General features: G+C 35.1%; 1 protein-coding gene across 5 annotated transcripts in view; it reads left to right on the top strand.

Moving 5' to 3' along the window:
* Positions 1-18,209, top strand: part of DNAH5 (dynein axonemal heavy chain 5) — a 162,309-nt gene that overhangs the window by 13,116 nt on the left and 130,984 nt on the right. For 3 of the 5 annotated variants that reach the window (XM_039343855.1, XM_039343852.1, XM_039343853.1), the window contains exons 2-11: positions 5,036-5,170; positions 6,620-6,704; positions 7,632-7,789; positions 8,090-8,311; positions 9,989-10,126; positions 14,596-14,772; positions 15,664-15,777; positions 16,097-16,204; positions 16,885-17,007; positions 17,208-17,423. In XM_039343855.1, coding sequence (XP_039199789.1) covers positions 5,036-5,170; positions 6,620-6,704; positions 7,632-7,789; positions 8,090-8,311; positions 9,989-10,126; positions 14,596-14,772; positions 15,664-15,777; positions 16,097-16,204; positions 16,885-17,007; positions 17,208-17,423 — 1,476 coding nt within the window. Of the gene's footprint in view, positions 1-2,679; positions 2,931-5,035; positions 5,171-6,619; positions 6,705-7,631; positions 7,790-8,089; positions 8,312-9,988; positions 10,127-14,595; positions 14,773-15,663; positions 15,778-16,096; positions 16,205-16,884; positions 17,008-17,207; positions 17,424-18,209 lie in introns of those variants that run through there. The other 2 variants (XM_039343856.1, XM_039343854.1) reach the window with 1 other exon arrangement.

The following is an 18,209-nucleotide window of genomic DNA, read 5'->3' on the forward strand; positions in this document are numbered from 1 at the left end:
ACTGCCCACAAAGGTGGGCAATTCGCATTTCTGTTATTTATTGCCACAGTATGTTGGGATATAAAAGGGCTTTACTCTGTCCAGATTAAGGTTGCAGTTCCCTGAAACTTTCGTGTCAATTAGGGTTGTTCATTTTTTCTCAGCTGGGGCCTATAAAGAACTACCTCCCAACTATGATACACAAAAGATAAGATTATCTACCTTATCAAACTCCCCATCAGTGGAGAGGTGCTGGAAGACAATCAAAAATTCACAAAAATACATGTTAATGTGTCCTGAATCAGAAAAAATCAAAAAGTGGCGTTAATTATAGCCATCAGTAGTGTGTGGACAAGATGAGAACTTGAAGCAGTTCAAAGAGATCATTGCCTCCCTCTTCCATATAAGCAGAGTCTCACCAAAGAATGTGCCATCCTACAATTGTCTAGCTACCGTCCTATGGAATGAAGAGATGTTATTCCAGTTGCATAGCTGGCTGCAGGATTGCATTCCAACAGCAAACATTCTGGCACAAATGGCAGGCTTCTGCTGCCAAACAAATGTCACTTCCAATCATTGTTACTCGTCAGAAAAAAATGATTCATTAATGGCCAGTAGCTGCAGTCCCTTACTAGTGTCAGATCTATTGTTGAGAGGATGGAACTGATCAGCAGTGGAACACAACTCTCAGCAGCAACCCAGCTAATTAGAAGCAGCAGCCAAACCTCAATAGGATGATCTTGGCTATTGAAGTCAGTTCAGTTGACTCTGGGAGCAAGGAACATTACCAAATACTTAGAACATGGGTGTCAAACTCGTTGAGTCATGTGACGTGTCACGACGTATTGCAGCTTTTTTTGCATTGCAGGGGCTGGGGCGGGCGCGGCCTCAGTATGATGCAACCGTTTGACACTCCTGGCTTAGAATATTACCAAATGCTAACAAACCCCATATATGCTCAGTGGCAGTCACCACATATAATGGTTGCAAATGGAGCTTCGAACATCGTCACTCTAAGAAAGGGACCCTGCAAACAACTCCAAAGACATCTGCAGCGTTAGTAGTTATAGGTCATATGTGTTACATTAGTGAGCTTTTGGTTCAAAGAGCAAGTAGCTTTTAAAATTAATGCCAGTACAAATATCTTGATCTTTTATTGGAGGAAGTGAACTACTAGTTTTAAATATTCAACACTTTAATGTATTTGCAATCTCACTTGAAAAACAATGTTCTTAAAAATGAAATTTAGTACAGTATATTTTATATTTTCCACTTGAGGGCAGCCCAACATCAAGTTTTAAAAAAGGAACTGCATTGCAAAAGAAACAGGTTCCTTTTCAAGAAAGTTATTCTGAGCCTTGGAGGTGTTGTCCTCCTGGCTGTGCGTTTTTAAAACAGTAGCTGGTTTTAACTGCTCTGAACTATTCACTCTGCTGCAATATTAGCACTGCATGGCATGAGCCAGTTTAATTTTACACCCAAACACAATAACTTTCACTTTCTATGTTTGCAGAACTACTGTCTTGCCTCTAGAAGTGTTCTTATACAGCTATAGGAACAAGCATAGCAGTTGGCATTGAGTAGTAGGATGGCATGAGATATATGAGCATTTCCACTGCTTGGAAATGAAGTCATTAATATTTGCAGTTGTGTTCTGTGGTGAACAAAATAGTTTCACTAAAATTGAATATTTTGTGCCCTAGAAATATAAGGATCCTTTTATTAAGTAGCTTGAGGACTTGAAATTTATCCCAGAAAGTAGGAAAAGTTAAAAAAAAGTGAGGAGGTTCACCAAAGAGATGAAAGTGGATGGTAAACAATTGCTGAAAAATGTTAGCCCCAAAGAAAGAATCAATCAAAAAAACTGAACATGGAAAACAGATTCAGAACAAACAATAGTTGTTAAAATGAAGAGGGCCTGTGTTTTATGGCAACCTTAAAAGAGGTTGACCTGGAAATTGAACAAAGGACAGTTTGAGAAGTTGAGAGGATAGTAAGAAATAGAGACAATATAGTGACAAAACAAGACAGGGATAAGTGTGACAGAAGAACTACATAATTGTTGGGGTAGTTATTGTTTGTTAATGAAATACCTCACAAAAAATCTTGCTGTTTAGGAAATGGAAGACGATCTAACATACCTAGAAACCACCACATGGAGGAAAGCTATTCTAAAGTTGCAAATACTTTCAGCACAGCATTAATAACAAAGACTGTGTAACAATAGCATAAGATAGTTCTTTAAAAGTTCAGAAATGGGAGGATATGAAAGCAGTAGTTTTCTATTTTTGGACACAGCAACTGGTGTTCAGAGTAATACATTATTTCAACATGGAGACTTCACCTAGCTGTTAAAACATTCATACCCACCTAAACTGTAAATTTATTCCATTCGCACAAAATTGAGCTTTATATTGCCAAACTGCACCTTCTAATAACATGCATAATAATTTCCTTTCCCAATCATTATTATTCTCAAATAACTTTATTTCCATACACTGTATCTAATTATTTATTCATCTGCAACTTCATCTGCAATCAACCAAAACTTGCTTCTAAAAGATACTGGAGTACTGACTTCTGCCAAGATTGATAGGCAAATTTAATACAATAGCTCTATAAGTCAATACCTACCATAACAACATCCAAGCTATGTAGGTTTGTCAACATTGCTCATATTTCTGAGGCTTGGAAAGGTTGGGTGAGCTTTGGGGCAGGTCTGACTCTGTTCAGATTGATCCTAATTAGAGTACTGTTAAGAATTTTGTGAGATAAAAATGTAAGAACTTTGAAATAATCCTTACATTGGAAAATTTGTATTCAGTATAGCAAAGTACATGCTGGTCCTATTGGCTTAACATTAACAACTCTAATAGCAAATTTCAGCTAATAAAATGTTCAGAACTGGAAGGCGACAACTTTGGAAACAAAGCATTGCAAGAGTTTTAAAGGTAAGAGATATAGAGATGTGGGAAGTAGCAAGAATGGAAATGAAATCTACACAACCTAATTCACAGCACATATGTGGCTATATTACAAATAAATGGGCAAAGAGTAGTTTTGCTTAGAAATCTATGTCTGTCTGTCTGTCTGTCTGTCTGTCTGTCTGTCTATCTATCTATCTATCTATCTATCTATCTATCTATCTATCTATCTATCTATCTATCTATCTATCTATCTATCTAAATGTGGTATATTTTTATCACATAACCAAATTGGTTTGTAAAACCTAGAGGAAAGGGTGATTTTGAAGTTCCTCCACAGGGATATAATAATATAAAAGGTCATTTTTATTATTTCTTTTAATTGCCATGTTTCTATTTGATAAAACAGCAGATATTATGATTGCACAATGAGAGTTACTATTATATGAATTAGTCATCCATTTAAGACTAATAATATATGCATTTTAATGATAAACCTGACCTTTGTACAGCATGTATAATTACTTCTTGATGGGATATTTTGATATGAAGTCATGTCCAGATTGCTAATATGGACAATGAGCCAATTTGTGGATATTGGAAATCTTGAGTATACTATTATGTTTGGACTCAGGATTTTATGGAGGGTGTACTATGTTTTAGTTTCAGTGAACTTCAGGGGTGGATTGCATCCCTTTGTTGATTCTCACCTTTATATGGTTAAAAATTAGATAAATAAATTGGAACTGGTGTTTGAACTTCTGTTAGCTAAGATACTTAGATATAAAGTTAGTGTGCTTCTGCATCAAATTACTGGGGCAAATGATAAGGGAGAGAGACTATGTTCATTCTCCTGCTAGTCTACTTATATACAGAAGCTTCTAATGTGTAACTGGAATTGATATCCTCTTGAAATCTAAGCTAATTAGATGTAACCCTTCCTTTGGAGAATAAGGGACAATTGTTTACATTCTTTTCCTTGATAGCCCCTTATAATATTTCAGTATATTATAATATTCAATATTTCTTATTTTTTTAAGATAGATGTATTTTTAAAAACACCATGCTTTTTTTGAATGTGTGAACAGAGTTAATTTTTGGCCACAACTGAAAGAATAGCTTGAAATCAGGAACTGGCACACCCCTTCAGTAATGTTTGTTTGCAGCAGCTTTGGAAACTGGTTGCTTAGCAGCTTTGACTGCTGCTTTTGTTGAACTGTTGCAGGCAATTTGCTGCCAGAGTGAAATGAGATCTTTCCATCTTTCAGGCAGCTTTATCAAATGATTGGCTTTGTTTTCAACCCCATGGTGTGACATCTTTTTGAAATGAAGTTATTTTGATAAGGTTGGATTGTAGAATAGCTACACATATGAGGTCACCCTTCTTTTTAATGCTGGAGGCTCCTTATTCTGTATTGGAGGCTTGAATTGTCCTTCATCAGCTAAAGGATATCATATGCACATATGAATTATCGTCAACTCTGTAAAGTATTTTTGAAAATGATGTTTGCTATAACTCTGCGCTTAAAACAATCACTAGTATACATGTCACTAACTATAAATTATTGAACTCTGTCAGATACTAAGAGGCTAATCTTCACACAACAAATTTATCCTTGGTTAATTTAATCATTATTTACTCAACCCACATGATATACTGGACAAAATAGGGCTGGGTGAATACAATACTATGGTTATCAAATGTTTAGATGTGGTTTAATACATCACACAAATCTGACTTGATTGATTTTGAGTGAAGGGTCACCTTGCTTCGGTTTGTTCAACCGAAGATTTGATCCAAAGCAGTCTACTTCAATTTAAGATTCAGTCAAAGTAGTGACTTGCATATTAAAATCCCATATTAAGCAATCACTTAATTCAAAGAGATTTTCCCCTGTAGTACGATACATAAAATTGCAACTACACCTCGTGAACAGTCATATTTTCCCTATGTGGTCTCATCTTCTTTATCCCACAAAAAGGGATCAGCATATGTTTTTATCTTAGAATGATGATACATTGAGATATTTAACAGTGGATTTATATATGACAATAAGTATTTCAACTTAGAACATACAGAAGAAGCAAGTTCAGTTTCCTATGCAGCTATAATAGAAACTTTATTTCTACAGCAAAAACTGAAAGAGGAGAAAGAAGCTAAGCGGGCTCATCTGGATGGAAGACATGACTACATACTGTCAATTGTTTCTGCTTGTGTGAACCTAGAGAAAAATGAAGTGGAAGATGCTGTCCTTGAAGGAAATCAGGTAAGATGGAGGTAGATTCAGTTGTCAGACTCGAATTGAGTACAAAAAATAATTCTGTGCCTCGTAGACTGCTGCTGTGATTAGAAAGTGAAAGCAGTATTTTGTAATATTTTTAATTTTAATTAAATTAAGTCAATTTTTGAAAGCAAATACATATAAATGCTCATTTTTTTCACAGCACTTCCCTGGTATAGTTTGTTTTCTGTATAGCTGTTTTGCAGCCCTGAATTAATCATCAAGGAAGATAAGTGTGTTTAGGGCACCAAGCAATGGGGAACACCACAAAAGGTTTTTTCCCCCTCCTATCATGCCCTTAACCCTTTCACTGCCATACTGAACTAATTAGCAGCATTTCTTGAGTTTTAATGTCTTACCTGTTAAAGAATGGAAGGGCTGAAGAGCACTTTTGTTAGGCTGTTATTTAAGGCATCTATTGGCCTTAATCTGGCATTGCCATTTTGACAGTTATCATTATTTAGAAAACTGTAGCTCTATGGCACACAATATAGTTGTGGATGGTTCTGAATAGTGCCTTGTTTCTGAGTGGGCTACAGTTCCAATCAAATATTTGGATCACATCACAGAAGGCAACTGGCCTTATCTGAGAAGGAAAACAGCATTCTCTTCATGGAGAATGTGTGATGGAGGCTATTACAGCTTTTCTAGATCAACCTCTGCAACATTTCTAAAAAGTGATAATTAGTCTATTCTCCAGGGAAATTGAAACAAATCTAGAATGCTAGAACCTAGATTACAGATAAATAACAATAGCACTTAGACTTATATACTGCCCAAAGTGCTTTACAACACTTTCTGGGCGATTTACAATGTCAGCATATTGCCCCCAACAATCTGGGTCCTTGTGTTACCAACTTCAGAAAGGTGGAAGGTTGAGTCAGCCTTAAGCTGATCAGGATCGAACTCCAAACTGTGTGCAGCCTGCGATGCTGCATTCTAATCACTGCACCACCAGGGCTCATCAGTAATCAATAAATGAGATTATTATAATGTTTGTAGTGTGCTTAAAATCAGAATGGTCATAGAATGGGGCCAATTCCCTTTGAACCACCTCCTGAGTATGGCTTAAAATTTGAACTAATCATATTTTTTTAAAAAATAAAGCTAACCAGTTAAAATATAATATTAAAAGCTGATATTTTGAATTTCTCCACACGCTTGCATTTATTGAACAATAGTAGCTTGATTTCCATATCCAAGATTGGAGCCTTGATTCACATTTTAGATGCATATTGTTGATCATATGAAACAGCAATTGACCCAGTTAAGTATCTGCTGAGAATATATGCTGAATGTGAATATATAAATATATATATATTATAAATTATATAAAATTATAGGTAAATGGTCTTACTGAGTACTCTGTTGTATGCATTCCTTTTAAAATTCTATGTATAAACCTTTAACTTTCCATTGTTTAATGTTTAACAGATTGAGCGTATTGATCAATTCTTCACTGCTGGAGGTTTTCGTCATGTCATGTTTTATTATCAAGACATGGAGGCACCAGAAATAGGTATCCAAACAGATGCCTGTGGTACTATTTTCTCAGATGGTAAAGATGATGACATTGTATTTATAGACTGCTAGATCCTGCAAGGCAGCAATTTAGAAAAAGTAAAAAATATGATAAAACTGAATGACAAAATCATACAATAAAATGAATCACCAAAATCGTTAAAACATCAGGCAGGCACCAGTTTAACCGTGAAAGGAAAGAAGAAGTGAAGAAGATCACTCTGCCTTGATTTCTTTGATATAAAAAGGAGAGAGGTGGAGAGAGAAACTCTTTGCCAGGCTTTCAAGGTTCTATTATTGTACCTTGCAATAATAAAATAGAATTTCAGAATTCCTTGTGGAGCCTTTTTCCTGACTTGACTACCTCAAATGACTGAATCTTTAGCATGGAAAGCTGGAGACCTCAAACCTCCTCTTCCAGAAGCTCTCAGTTTTATGCCTTGATAATTCATCCTTTTCTTCATCAGTTTGGAAGATGTAAACTATTATCATGGATATAAACAATCAAATTTTATTTTAAAAAATTGTTGAAGGCAATGCATACAGATTTGACCTACTCATGATGATTTAACTAGCAATTTAAAGGGAAACAAAAGAAAATCCAATATTTTGAACAGATCAGAAAACACACTTGCCTGCCATGTGAAATACTCACTGTCTCAACATTTCCATAACAAGATAATTCCAAATTAATATTCAGATTTCAAGAAGATTCTGCAGAGAAATAGGTGCTATTTTGAAGCCCAAACCAATGCAAAATAAGCACCATTTCCCAATTTGTACAATAAATAGAGATAATTAGATGAGGTGATAGTAACAGTACAGTACATACAATAGGATATAGAGATGAAACCTGGTACAAATTCCTGAATACATGTTTTGCTTGTGTCTATATAAACTACATAAAATTTTCTCCCCTTTACAGGACATGAAAGTTCAACAGGAACCAATCCTGCTTCTGCTAAAGGCAAAAAGACTAAATTATTCGTGACAGAGGGAGATGATGTAGCTTTAACTGGTATATGTGTATTCTTCATTAGAACTAATCCTTCTAAAGTAATTAATGCAGAGAATATACATCGTGTAAGTATTTTCTATATGTATCTTTGGTCACTTGATTATAAGAAATTGTAGCATTGCCTGAGGTCATCCATTTTCTTGTCAATCATATACATGGGATTTAGCAAAGAATTTATATCTAAGTCAGCTTAGATATATATAAATATTGGACCACTCAACATTGATCGTACTGGCTTGAAATAAGACCTGCAATATCAAAAGATTTGAAATAAGACCTGCAATATCAAAAGATTTGGAAAGCACACCAAGATGGAGAAAGCTGAGCTAACAACTATTAATGCTTTTTTTCTTTTTCATCATCAGGAAGTAGTTTTCAATATGATGGATGCAACAAATGGTGGTTTGCTAAACAGTGTTCAGCATTTGCTATCCGATATCTTCATCCCAGCTTTGAATACTATGAACTATGGTTGGGGAGAGATGAGTAGTTCCCAGAAAGGGGGTAACATCAAGCAGGACTTCATTGCATCCCTGGAGGGATTTGTTAGTGTCCTCTCAGGAGCTCAACAGAGCCTGATGGAGAAGGTGAGCTTGCATTTATCTTTTAGCTGTTTCTGCCAGAAAGAAGAGGAGTTAAAGAACAATGAAAAAAAAATACATACATGTCAGTGCTAAATCTACCATCGATAAAATACTAAAAATGTAGAAAAAACTAATTTAGAAGAGCATTTTAGCAATTTTGCAAATATTTCTGTTGATGTTTTCTTCTCTACACATCTTTTAAGTGCGGGAATTCTGTATTGGTCTTTTTCTTACTTGGTGAAAAAAGGAAGGTATGGCAACTGCAAAAGGGATGATCATATAAGGGCTTCTATATATCTAAATCTTATCTATGTATATGTATATCCAGCTGAACTGTAACATAAAATGGATTAAAGAAGCAGTTGTATAAATAGAAACCTGGGAGCAATATGGCTGTAAAGTGGGATGTCACACATGACCGCATCACTTGGCAGCTGCAATCCCAACAAGTCCTAGTTGCTGTTGTTAAGTGAGGATAGTGAGTCATTAAGTGAGGATCTTAGGTGACTGAGACTTGTGATTTCTTGCTGACTTCCAACAAGCAAATTCAATGGGGAAGCCAACAGGAACTTGCAATTTCCAGTCACAAGAGTGGAGAAGTGGAGAAAGAGTAAAGCTGATTACATCAATAAGAATATTCACTTACATATCATATTTTAAAGATGCCATTATGTATATTTGGGACCAGAACTAATATATCAACGAGATACAAAGTTTCTGTTCATGTGTGTTCTACAACACTATCCTCTGTCCATTTTAAAGTTAATTTAAGGATAATTTGATGAATTTATTTGGGTAGTAGGGAAGGATCAAGACTATATTTCAAAAACCGTTCTTGTTATTATATATATATATATATATATTTATTTATATTTAGTATTTCTTAACCACCCAGGTCTGTCAGAAAGAGGTTCTAGGCACTATACAATATAATCCAGAGTTGCTGTGAGTTAGGCAGCAGACAAGTATCATAAATCATTATTGCTACCTGATGTTCAAAATAATTGTTTTGTATGAATTATGGCAACAGGGATGTACTAGAGGTGCTAAATATGTGCAAGAAGTACTACCTCAAAACTGTATTCCTGGCAGCAGAGTTGAACCATTTTAGATGGCAATAGGGATTGCATGATATAATGTCTTTCCATGCAAAGCAAACATAATTCTACCAAAAAATAAACAAAACAAAACAAAAAAACCCTGTGTGACAAGATATGGAAAAAAGATTAAACCTTTCTTCCTAAAGCCTCTTTTTTGTTGTTACGCGGAAGAACTTTCATAATGAAAGATTCAATTGTGTAAGCCCTATCTGCAGGCAGAAGTTATTTAGGCTAGAGACCAAATAGAAAGAATTATAACAAATGTCTGTTTTGTTTGTGGCAGATCAGTTTTTAATATAAATAGAATATGGACGAGGAGACTCTTTGAACTTCTGTTGGAAGAAACTCAAAGTCTAGCAGACAGACCACTTAGAAGTCACAAGGGCAATAATATTATTCTAGGGTTTTCAACTGTAACTAATTTGCAGTTGTTCAGGTGCTGTGCACAACAAACTAGCATGGAATAATATGTAAATAACCATTGGTCTCACATACCAACACCTTGGGCAACACCCATAGTTACAATTTCTTGGGCAGAGGTATTGAAATGTATAGAATAATTGCCTAATACACAATTTAGGTGGTCCTGAAGAAGTGTGAAACCTATGATCTGAAAATGCTAAAAGGACCAGCTGATTTTCTGGCGGTAGCAAATAGCATGGAGACTGTGGAACGAATAGAAGCTTGCATGAAAGTGTGGATTAAGCAAATTGAACAGGTACCGTTTGGATGACTATTCTATTGCACATGGAGTCCTGTATATACAATATGCAACTACTTATCTTTCTCATAGAGAAAGGGGGGGAGGAATTGCCAAATGCATTATTTTCACATGCATGATTCTTATTCAATAGTGTCTCTGGAGCTGTTGTTAACTATGATAATCCCTTTTTTCCCCTCTGTAATTGAAAGATACTCATGATGCTGATTTGCAACAGGGAATAACCATTGTAAAACAGATTAGGATGAATCAATTACCGTACTCTCCTATTTCTAAACCAGTTTCACGGTAGCAGGAAAACTAGCAACCACAATCACTATCCATCTAAAACCACTTTTTAAACAATGTAGAAAGCCTATCAGATTTAGGCTGCAAAAATCTAAATAGAAAAAAAATCATTGTTTTCTATTTCTTTGCTATCTTATAGAGGTGGCCCAGAATTTTGCAGCCACATTAGGTAGACCTTAAGAATGTGGAAACTCCATATCCCATTGTATTCAATCCAGTTTCTGTTTCAGGGGTTGGTGAAAAATCTTGTGATTTCTGCTTGTTGCTTTATTAATTATGCTAATTCTTTGTTGCTCCAATCGTCCTTTGTAAATATAGGTGAATTAGACTATGAGAGTTTTTAGCGTATTGCCAAAACTGGAGCAAATTGCAAACAGATTGCTGATAATTCCCTGCCATACTTTGAATTATTTAAGCAAGGTTGCTTAATGCCACTGCCTGTTAGGACATCTTTTCCAATTACAATGTACAGGTAGTTCTTGATTTACAACCAAAATGGAGGAAAGAAGGATGGAGGAAGAGAAAGAGAAAGAGAGAGAGAGAGAGAGAGAGAGAGAGAGAGAGAGAGAGAGAAGAAAAAAAAGGAAAGAAAGAAAGAGAAATAAAGAAAGAAAAGCTCAACTCACATGGTATCATGTTCTTAGAATATTGCAAAAAGCGACTTCCGGTGGATCTGCGCGTGCGATGGCGGCTACTTTGTAGCCGTCCTCCTGGGTAAGTGTTTGAATCGCTATGAACAGCGGCCATCAGCTGTTCAGCGGTTCAAAATCCCCCTCCAGGGCAAAGGGGGGGGCAGAGGGTTGTCTGAATAGTGGTAGAGCCACTCTCATGCACCCCCAAGGCTTTTTTGGGGGGGTGAGAGGAGCGCTCCCACAGAGTTCAGACTGTCTCCGCTTCCCAGCTGCTTTTGTCCCTAGGGACAAAACAAGCTGCTGCAACCACCTCCGCAATTAAAGTGATCTGGTGAGTTTTTTTTAGAGGCAGACAGAGCTGAGTAGAGGATTTAGCTTTTGCTTTCTTTGATTTTATTTGGATTTTAAGTTTAAAGATTTACTTTTACTTTTATATTCCTTCTTTTTATTTTTTTCTTTTTGTTGAAAGGGAAAGTAAAATGGCGATCGGCAAGCCTTTCGGTTTTTTTTTTTTTTTTTTGGGAAGGTAGAATGGCGATCGGCAGGCTTTTTGGTGTTTTTTTTTTATCCTTTTTTTTTAATGATTGGAACGGAATATGGATTTGATTTTGATGTTGGGTTTGGATTTTAGAAGCATTATTATTTTTGTTTAACTTCTTTGTTTTGCTTTTTGTACTTTTAAAAAAATGGAATGGATTTTTTCTATTTAATTATTTTTTTCTTCTTCCCTTTTCTTTTTTTAACTCCTTTCTTTTTATTATAATGATCTCCTTTTGAAGGATTTTTTGATTTTTTGGAGTTAATCTCTCTTTTTCTTTTGTTTAATTTTTGTAACTTTTAAGAAGGAGTAAAGATTTTTCTAAGATGGCTCCAAAGCGTTCAGTATTTTTTTGTTATAATGATCTCCTTTTGAAGGATTTTTTGAATTTTTTTGGACTTAATCTCTCTTTTTCTTTTGCTTAATTTTTGTAATTTTTAAGAAGGAGTAAAGATTTTTTTTAAGATGGCTCCAAAGCCTCCAGTAATTCCTACAGCTCCTAAGGTGTTTCTTCTTCGGTGTTATCATCAGCGCAACAACCTAAATCAATAGCTTCACCCTCTTCCTTGGTACAGCCAATAATTGTGAAGGATTTGCAAGATATGATGGGAAATGTTATATCTCAAATTAGGGCAGAAATGAAAGAGATTTTAGAGGAAAATAATAAGATTTTGAGGCAAGAGATAGTTTTGGCTCTAAAAGGAGTTGCCTCTGTTCTTGAAAAGCTGAACTCTCGTGTAGAAGAGGTAGAAGAAAAAGTGGAATTGATGGAGGGAAAATTTGAAAGCATGGAAAAAGAAATGGAAAATGAGATTCTTATGCTTCAATATAGACAAATGGAATATGCCTTAAGAATCAGAGGTTTGGGAGAGTCTGTGCAAGGAGATCTGAGAGAGATGGTTGCAAAGGACTTTGCTGTGATTTTGAATAAAGAAAAAGAGGAAATACTTAGTGAAATTGAAAAATTATTTAGAGTTAACTCTGTGGTGGCAGTGCAAAAGAATTTGCCAAGAGATGTGGTAATTTACTTTGGGAAAAGATCCCTGCGCAACGAAATTATACAAGCTTTTTATAAGAAGAGATTTCAAATTGCTTCACAAGATGTTATAATTCTAAAGGAGATCCCATCTAAAATTTTAAGAAGAAGAAAGGAGTTTGCTTTTTTAGCAGATGAACTTAAAAAGAGACGAATCTTGTTCAGATGGGATGTTCCGATTGGAATGGTGGTGAATTACCTGGGGATATGTTATAGACTTAATACTGTTTCTCAAGCAAAAGACTTTTATACTTCGGTCCTGGGGGTATGTTCATCGCCATCTATTAAGTTTAAAGCTTTGGAAGAAAAGAAGGTAGAATTGCAGTCTGAAGAGCCTATACTTATGAAAATTGGGAAACCTCAGTTTGAGGGGCCTCAACAAGTTGAGATGGAGGAGCAGAGGATAACCTGTGCAACATATAACTGTAAAGAAAAGGAGCAACAGAAGAAGGTTAAGGAAGCCTCACAACTATTGGTTTCTGAATCTGTGGGAGAAGTAGGATTTATAAATTTTTTGGAGCAACCTTTAAGGGTAGAATTGCAGTCTGAAGAGCCTATATTAATGAAAAATGGGAAATCTCAGTTTGAGGGGCCTCAACAAGTCGAGATGAAGGAGCAGAGGACAACTCGTGCAACATATAATCGTAAAGAAAAAGAGCAACAGAAGAAGGAGTTTAAGGAAGCCTCACAAGTATTGGCTCCTGAGTCTGTGGGAGAAGCAGGATTTATAAACTTTTTGGAGCTACCTTTAAGGGCAGATTTCAAAGCACTTCTTTCGAGATTTATGGATAAGAGAGACTGACAAGGATGGAGATCGAATGAAAATTCTAGATAAGATGTTTAAGTTTAAGTACTTAGTTTAAGTATTCAAAAGAGTACTGAGTCTGTGGGAGAAGCAAGATTTACAAACTTTTGGGAGTTAGCTTTAAGGGCAGTTTTCAAAGCACTTCTTTTGAGGTTTATGGACAAGAGAGACTGATAAGGAATGTGTTTATTGTGGATGGAATTTGTTATTGGTAAAGATTTAAATGTGTATAAGGGAATTTTAATGGTTTATGGACAAGAGAGACTGATAAGGAATGTGTTTATTGTGGATGGAATTTGTTATTGGTAAAGATTTAAATGTGTATAAGGGAATTCTAATGTTTTAAGTAATGTTCAAATTTGTGTTTTGGAGGGAGTTTATAAAGAATGATGGATAATAACATAAGTATGATATGAAAAGGTTCAGAGTATATTATAATGTGCTTAATGATTGGGTTTTTTAAAATTATTATTATTATTATTATTTTTAAGAGAAGATAACTTGTTTAATTAAATGTACCTAGATTTGTTTAGGATTTATATGTCTTTTAAATTTTTTTTTGATAGGAGAGAAGATTATGGAGATTGAATGAAAATCTTAGATAAGAAGTTTAAGTTTAAGTATTTAGTTTAAGTATTCAAAGAGTATTTAGTTTTAATGGTATAATGAAGGTTTATATGTTTATTTTTGTGTTCTAGGATAAAGAAAGAGGGAGAGATTAGATTTTATATTGTAGGTATAGATATTCAAAGAAAGTAATGTTTAAATTTGTGTTTTGGAGGGAGTTTATACAGAATGATGGATAATAATATAAGTATGATACTAGAAAATGTTTAGAGTATGTTATAATGTGTTTAATGATTGCAATTATTATTTTTTAGAGAAGATAACCTATTTAATTTAATGTATTTAGATTTGTTTAGGATTTATATGTGTTTTAAGTTTTTCTTTTCTTTTTCTGAAAAATTTTAATTAAGCCTGTACTCAGCTCTGGGAAGGTTGGGGGAGGCTTTGGGAGGTTTGGGGAGGTGGGGGAGGGTATGGGAAGGTGGGGGGGTTTGGGGAGGGGATTTGTTTTGTAAAATTTAAAAAACTTTCAATAAAAAAAAAGAATATTGCAAAAAGCTTCTATTTTAGACAAATTACCATTTTTGATTTAAATTTTAGGTCATTGCTGAAAATAACCAGCTACGGAAAGAGGCAGATGACCTTGGTCCACGAGCTGAGCTGGATCACTGGAAGAAGAGGCTATCCAAATTTAACTATTTATTGGACCAGCTCAAGACTTCAGATGTAAAGGCTGTTCTTGGTGTACTTACAGTTGCTAAATCAAAACTTTTGAAGGTTTGTCAGTTAGATTATTGAAGAACAATTTATATTCTACCTAAAAATAATATTTTTATAGCAGTGCATTTACATTTAAAATCTTTCAGCCCAATGAGTTGAAAGGCAATTTGCTCTGAAATCTATCACATTTCAGAATTAAAATACAAAATGTATATTTTAAAAAGTGGATATCCAAAATCATGCTTGTAAAAAGACTTTTCTTTTTGTCTTCCAAAAGACAAAGGGGAAAGCTGCAGCTTGATATAGTAAAACATAACATTGTTTGTTTGTTTATTTATTTATTTATTTATTTATGAGACTTATATACCGCTTTAAGTGCAAGCACTCTCTAAGCGGTGTACACCAGTAAGCAATGTATATATATTTACATTGCCCCCAACAATCTGGGTCCTCATTTTACCTACCTCGGAAGGATGGAAGGCTGAGTCAACCTTGAGCTGGTGAGATTTGAACCGCTGACCTGCTGAACACAGTCAGCTAAAGTGGCCTGCAGTACTGTTATTGTTTTGAACTTACTAAAAAAAAATCCTAAAATACAAATGAGTTTGCCAGATACTTTAGCTTGGGAAAACAATCTCCTGGTAGAATTCCTACCTCAACTTTAAGTGCTGAAATAATAAATCATGATGGTTAAAATTCACAGAATGCCTGTGAATTTTAACCAGCATGATTTATGATTTCAGCGCTTCAGGTTTCAGTCCACATCTTCTAGAAGCTGCCAAGTCTTGTCTGCGATAATATTTTATTGCTGTCACTGAATTAGTATTCTGATTTTTGTGTGATTTAAGAAACATGCTAACTAGGCTTAGCATGTTTGCCGGGCAAATTTCCTTTCTAAAATACCAGATGTTCTTTTAAATAGCATTTGTTTCATTTTCATTTTCCAAGAGTTGGCGAGAACTGGATACCCAGATCACTGACGCGACAAATGAAGCCAAAGACAATGTGAAATATCTGTATACCCTTGAAAAATGCTGTGACCCTCTGTATAACTGTGATCCTGTAAGTTTAAAATGTCTGGTCATTGGACTGCACAGAATGCCCAGTTCATAAGTTAACGGTTGTGCATGCAACTGTGACTCAATTGAGTGAGTTATAACTTAATAATATCTCCTGTAATGTATGGTTATGGGTTATATAGATTTCAACAGTCTCATAAATGCAGAAAATCTTGGCAACTTTAAAAATTACTTTATCTGGTCAAGGACTGCAACTATTATTTGGGATGATGGCAGAAGCCCTTGTGCCCTCAGGCTAACTGATATAAATGGTGTTAGTTATACGATGTTTCACATCACAATTCATCTTGTTGGCATTTCAGGTGATCATGGTAGATGCTATTCCAGGACTCATTCATGCTATCAAAATGATCCACAGCATCTCACGCTATTATAACACTTCAGAGAAGATAACTTCCCTCTTTGTAAAGGCAAGTTGTAATGGCTCTTCTTCAGAACTGGAATTAAGCCACTTTAGGCCATCAAAAACTGTTCTGTAGAGAATAATAACGTGTCTATTTGTTTATTTACTCATCACATTTATACACCACCCAACTCATTAATAATTTATTAAACTTGTTTGCTGCCCTGTTCCCAACAACTCTGATCCATCTTAGGAAATACAGACTTACCTTAAGTAATGAAATACAATTTTTGAAATCTAGAGAAGATTTAAAAAAATAATTAAAAAATAGGACCTATTGAATCCTGAAATGGAGATCATTGATAAATTGTTTGGACTGATTATTAGGATAGATGAATTGGGTTTATCATTACATCATAGCTAGACATATTGACCCAAGGTCATCCATATTGTTCTTTACAAAAACTTAGTTACACACATTTAACAGCTGGGTGGGGAAGAATAACAGGTTATGTTAATTGCAAAACTGGAAACTAAAGAAAAGTCTACAATGAAAAGTAAATAATGGAACTCAGCAGTTGATCCATTATAACTAGTAGTGAGTTATGAGGGATTGTAGTTTAGTAACATCTGAACGATTGCAAGTTACCTATCACTGATTTAGTTGCTGGCTGTGACAGAAAATGGACCTCAAACTTCTTTGTTCCACACAAATTTTTGAGACAAAGCCTATCATTTTACTTACAGGTTACAAATCAAATGATAACAGCCTGCAAAGCATATATTACTAATAACAACACTGCCACCATCTGGGATCAACCGCAAGATGTAGTTTTGGAAAAAATACAAGCTGCTATAAGACTTAAGCAGGTAAATAGTTGGTAGAAGCCAGAACCAGTAAATACAACCTTCCTGCTTGAGTCAGTTGGGGAGGATTTAATTTCCAAAAAGGGCAAAATTGGATTTTAATTTCACTAGCAAAATAACTTAAGAGCCTTTATGAGTATTATGAACAATGTTGCAGTTAACACTGACTTTCATATATTTATATCTTGGTTTATGTTGCTAAGGAATACCAAAACTGTTTTCACAAGACCAAACAGAAATTGGAAGAAAATCCAGCTGAACGGCAATTTGATTTTAGTGAAATGTATATATTTGGAAAATTTGAAACTTTTCATCGCCGCCTACTTAAAATTATGCACATCTTTGATACTATCACAACTTACTCAGTCTTACAAGATTCGAAGATGGAAGGATTAGAAGTAATGGCAACTAAGTATCAGGTATGCAGTGCTGTTTTTTTTTTTTTTTTTTACCAATATTACTTGGGTCTAGAAAACCACAATTTCTTTGGCCTCCATATATTTTGCACTGTAAGTCACAGCATTTGGAACCACTGGCCATAATAATGGTGGGAACGGAGTCTACAACATTTCAAGGGCAAAGTATTTGAATGATTGCCTAGAGAGAGTATTGGAGATAAAAAAAATATTCTTTCTTTATGCTGGATTAGAAATTCTCTGAATTCTACAGACTGCCTAAACTGAACTGCTTCAGAGCTTGCACATCCCACTAAGCCATGATATTTTGTTTCTCATTTAGCATGATGTGAAGTCAGCGAGTCTTTGTAAAGCATGATGAATGTTTAACACCTGTGAAACAAGCCACTTTGACCTTTTCAGCAAGCTGTATTAAAACAAACTGTGATTTAATGTGAGGTATGAACCCGGCCACTGTGACAGCTATTTGTAGAGTTAGCCTGCTCATTAGTCTCTGCTTTAAAATCACCACTTGAGCTGGCAGTTTGTGTCGAATGTCTAAAACTAGCAACTTGTCCAAACTGAGTATATTGAGTTAGTAAGTAAAACAGATTGCCTACTGGTTTCAAATTGTAGTAGCCCTACATAAGCAGCTCTTAATGACTTCCTGCAATATAAGTTCTTGTGTTAAGTTCCAGTATGTGTGTACATACATGCCTTCAAGTGTTGACTTCTGATGATTGGCTGGACAAATCCCTGAAGTTTCCTTGGCAAGATTTCAGAAGTGGTTTGCCATTGCTTCCTTCCTAG

The sequence above is a fragment of the Crotalus tigris genome, unplaced genomic scaffold (genome assembly GCF_016545835.1).
Source record: "Crotalus tigris isolate CLP2741 ecotype Arizona unplaced genomic scaffold, ASM1654583v1 scf7180000017878.447376, whole genome shotgun sequence".
NCBI lineage: Eukaryota > Metazoa > Chordata > Lepidosauria > Squamata > Viperidae > Crotalus > Crotalus tigris.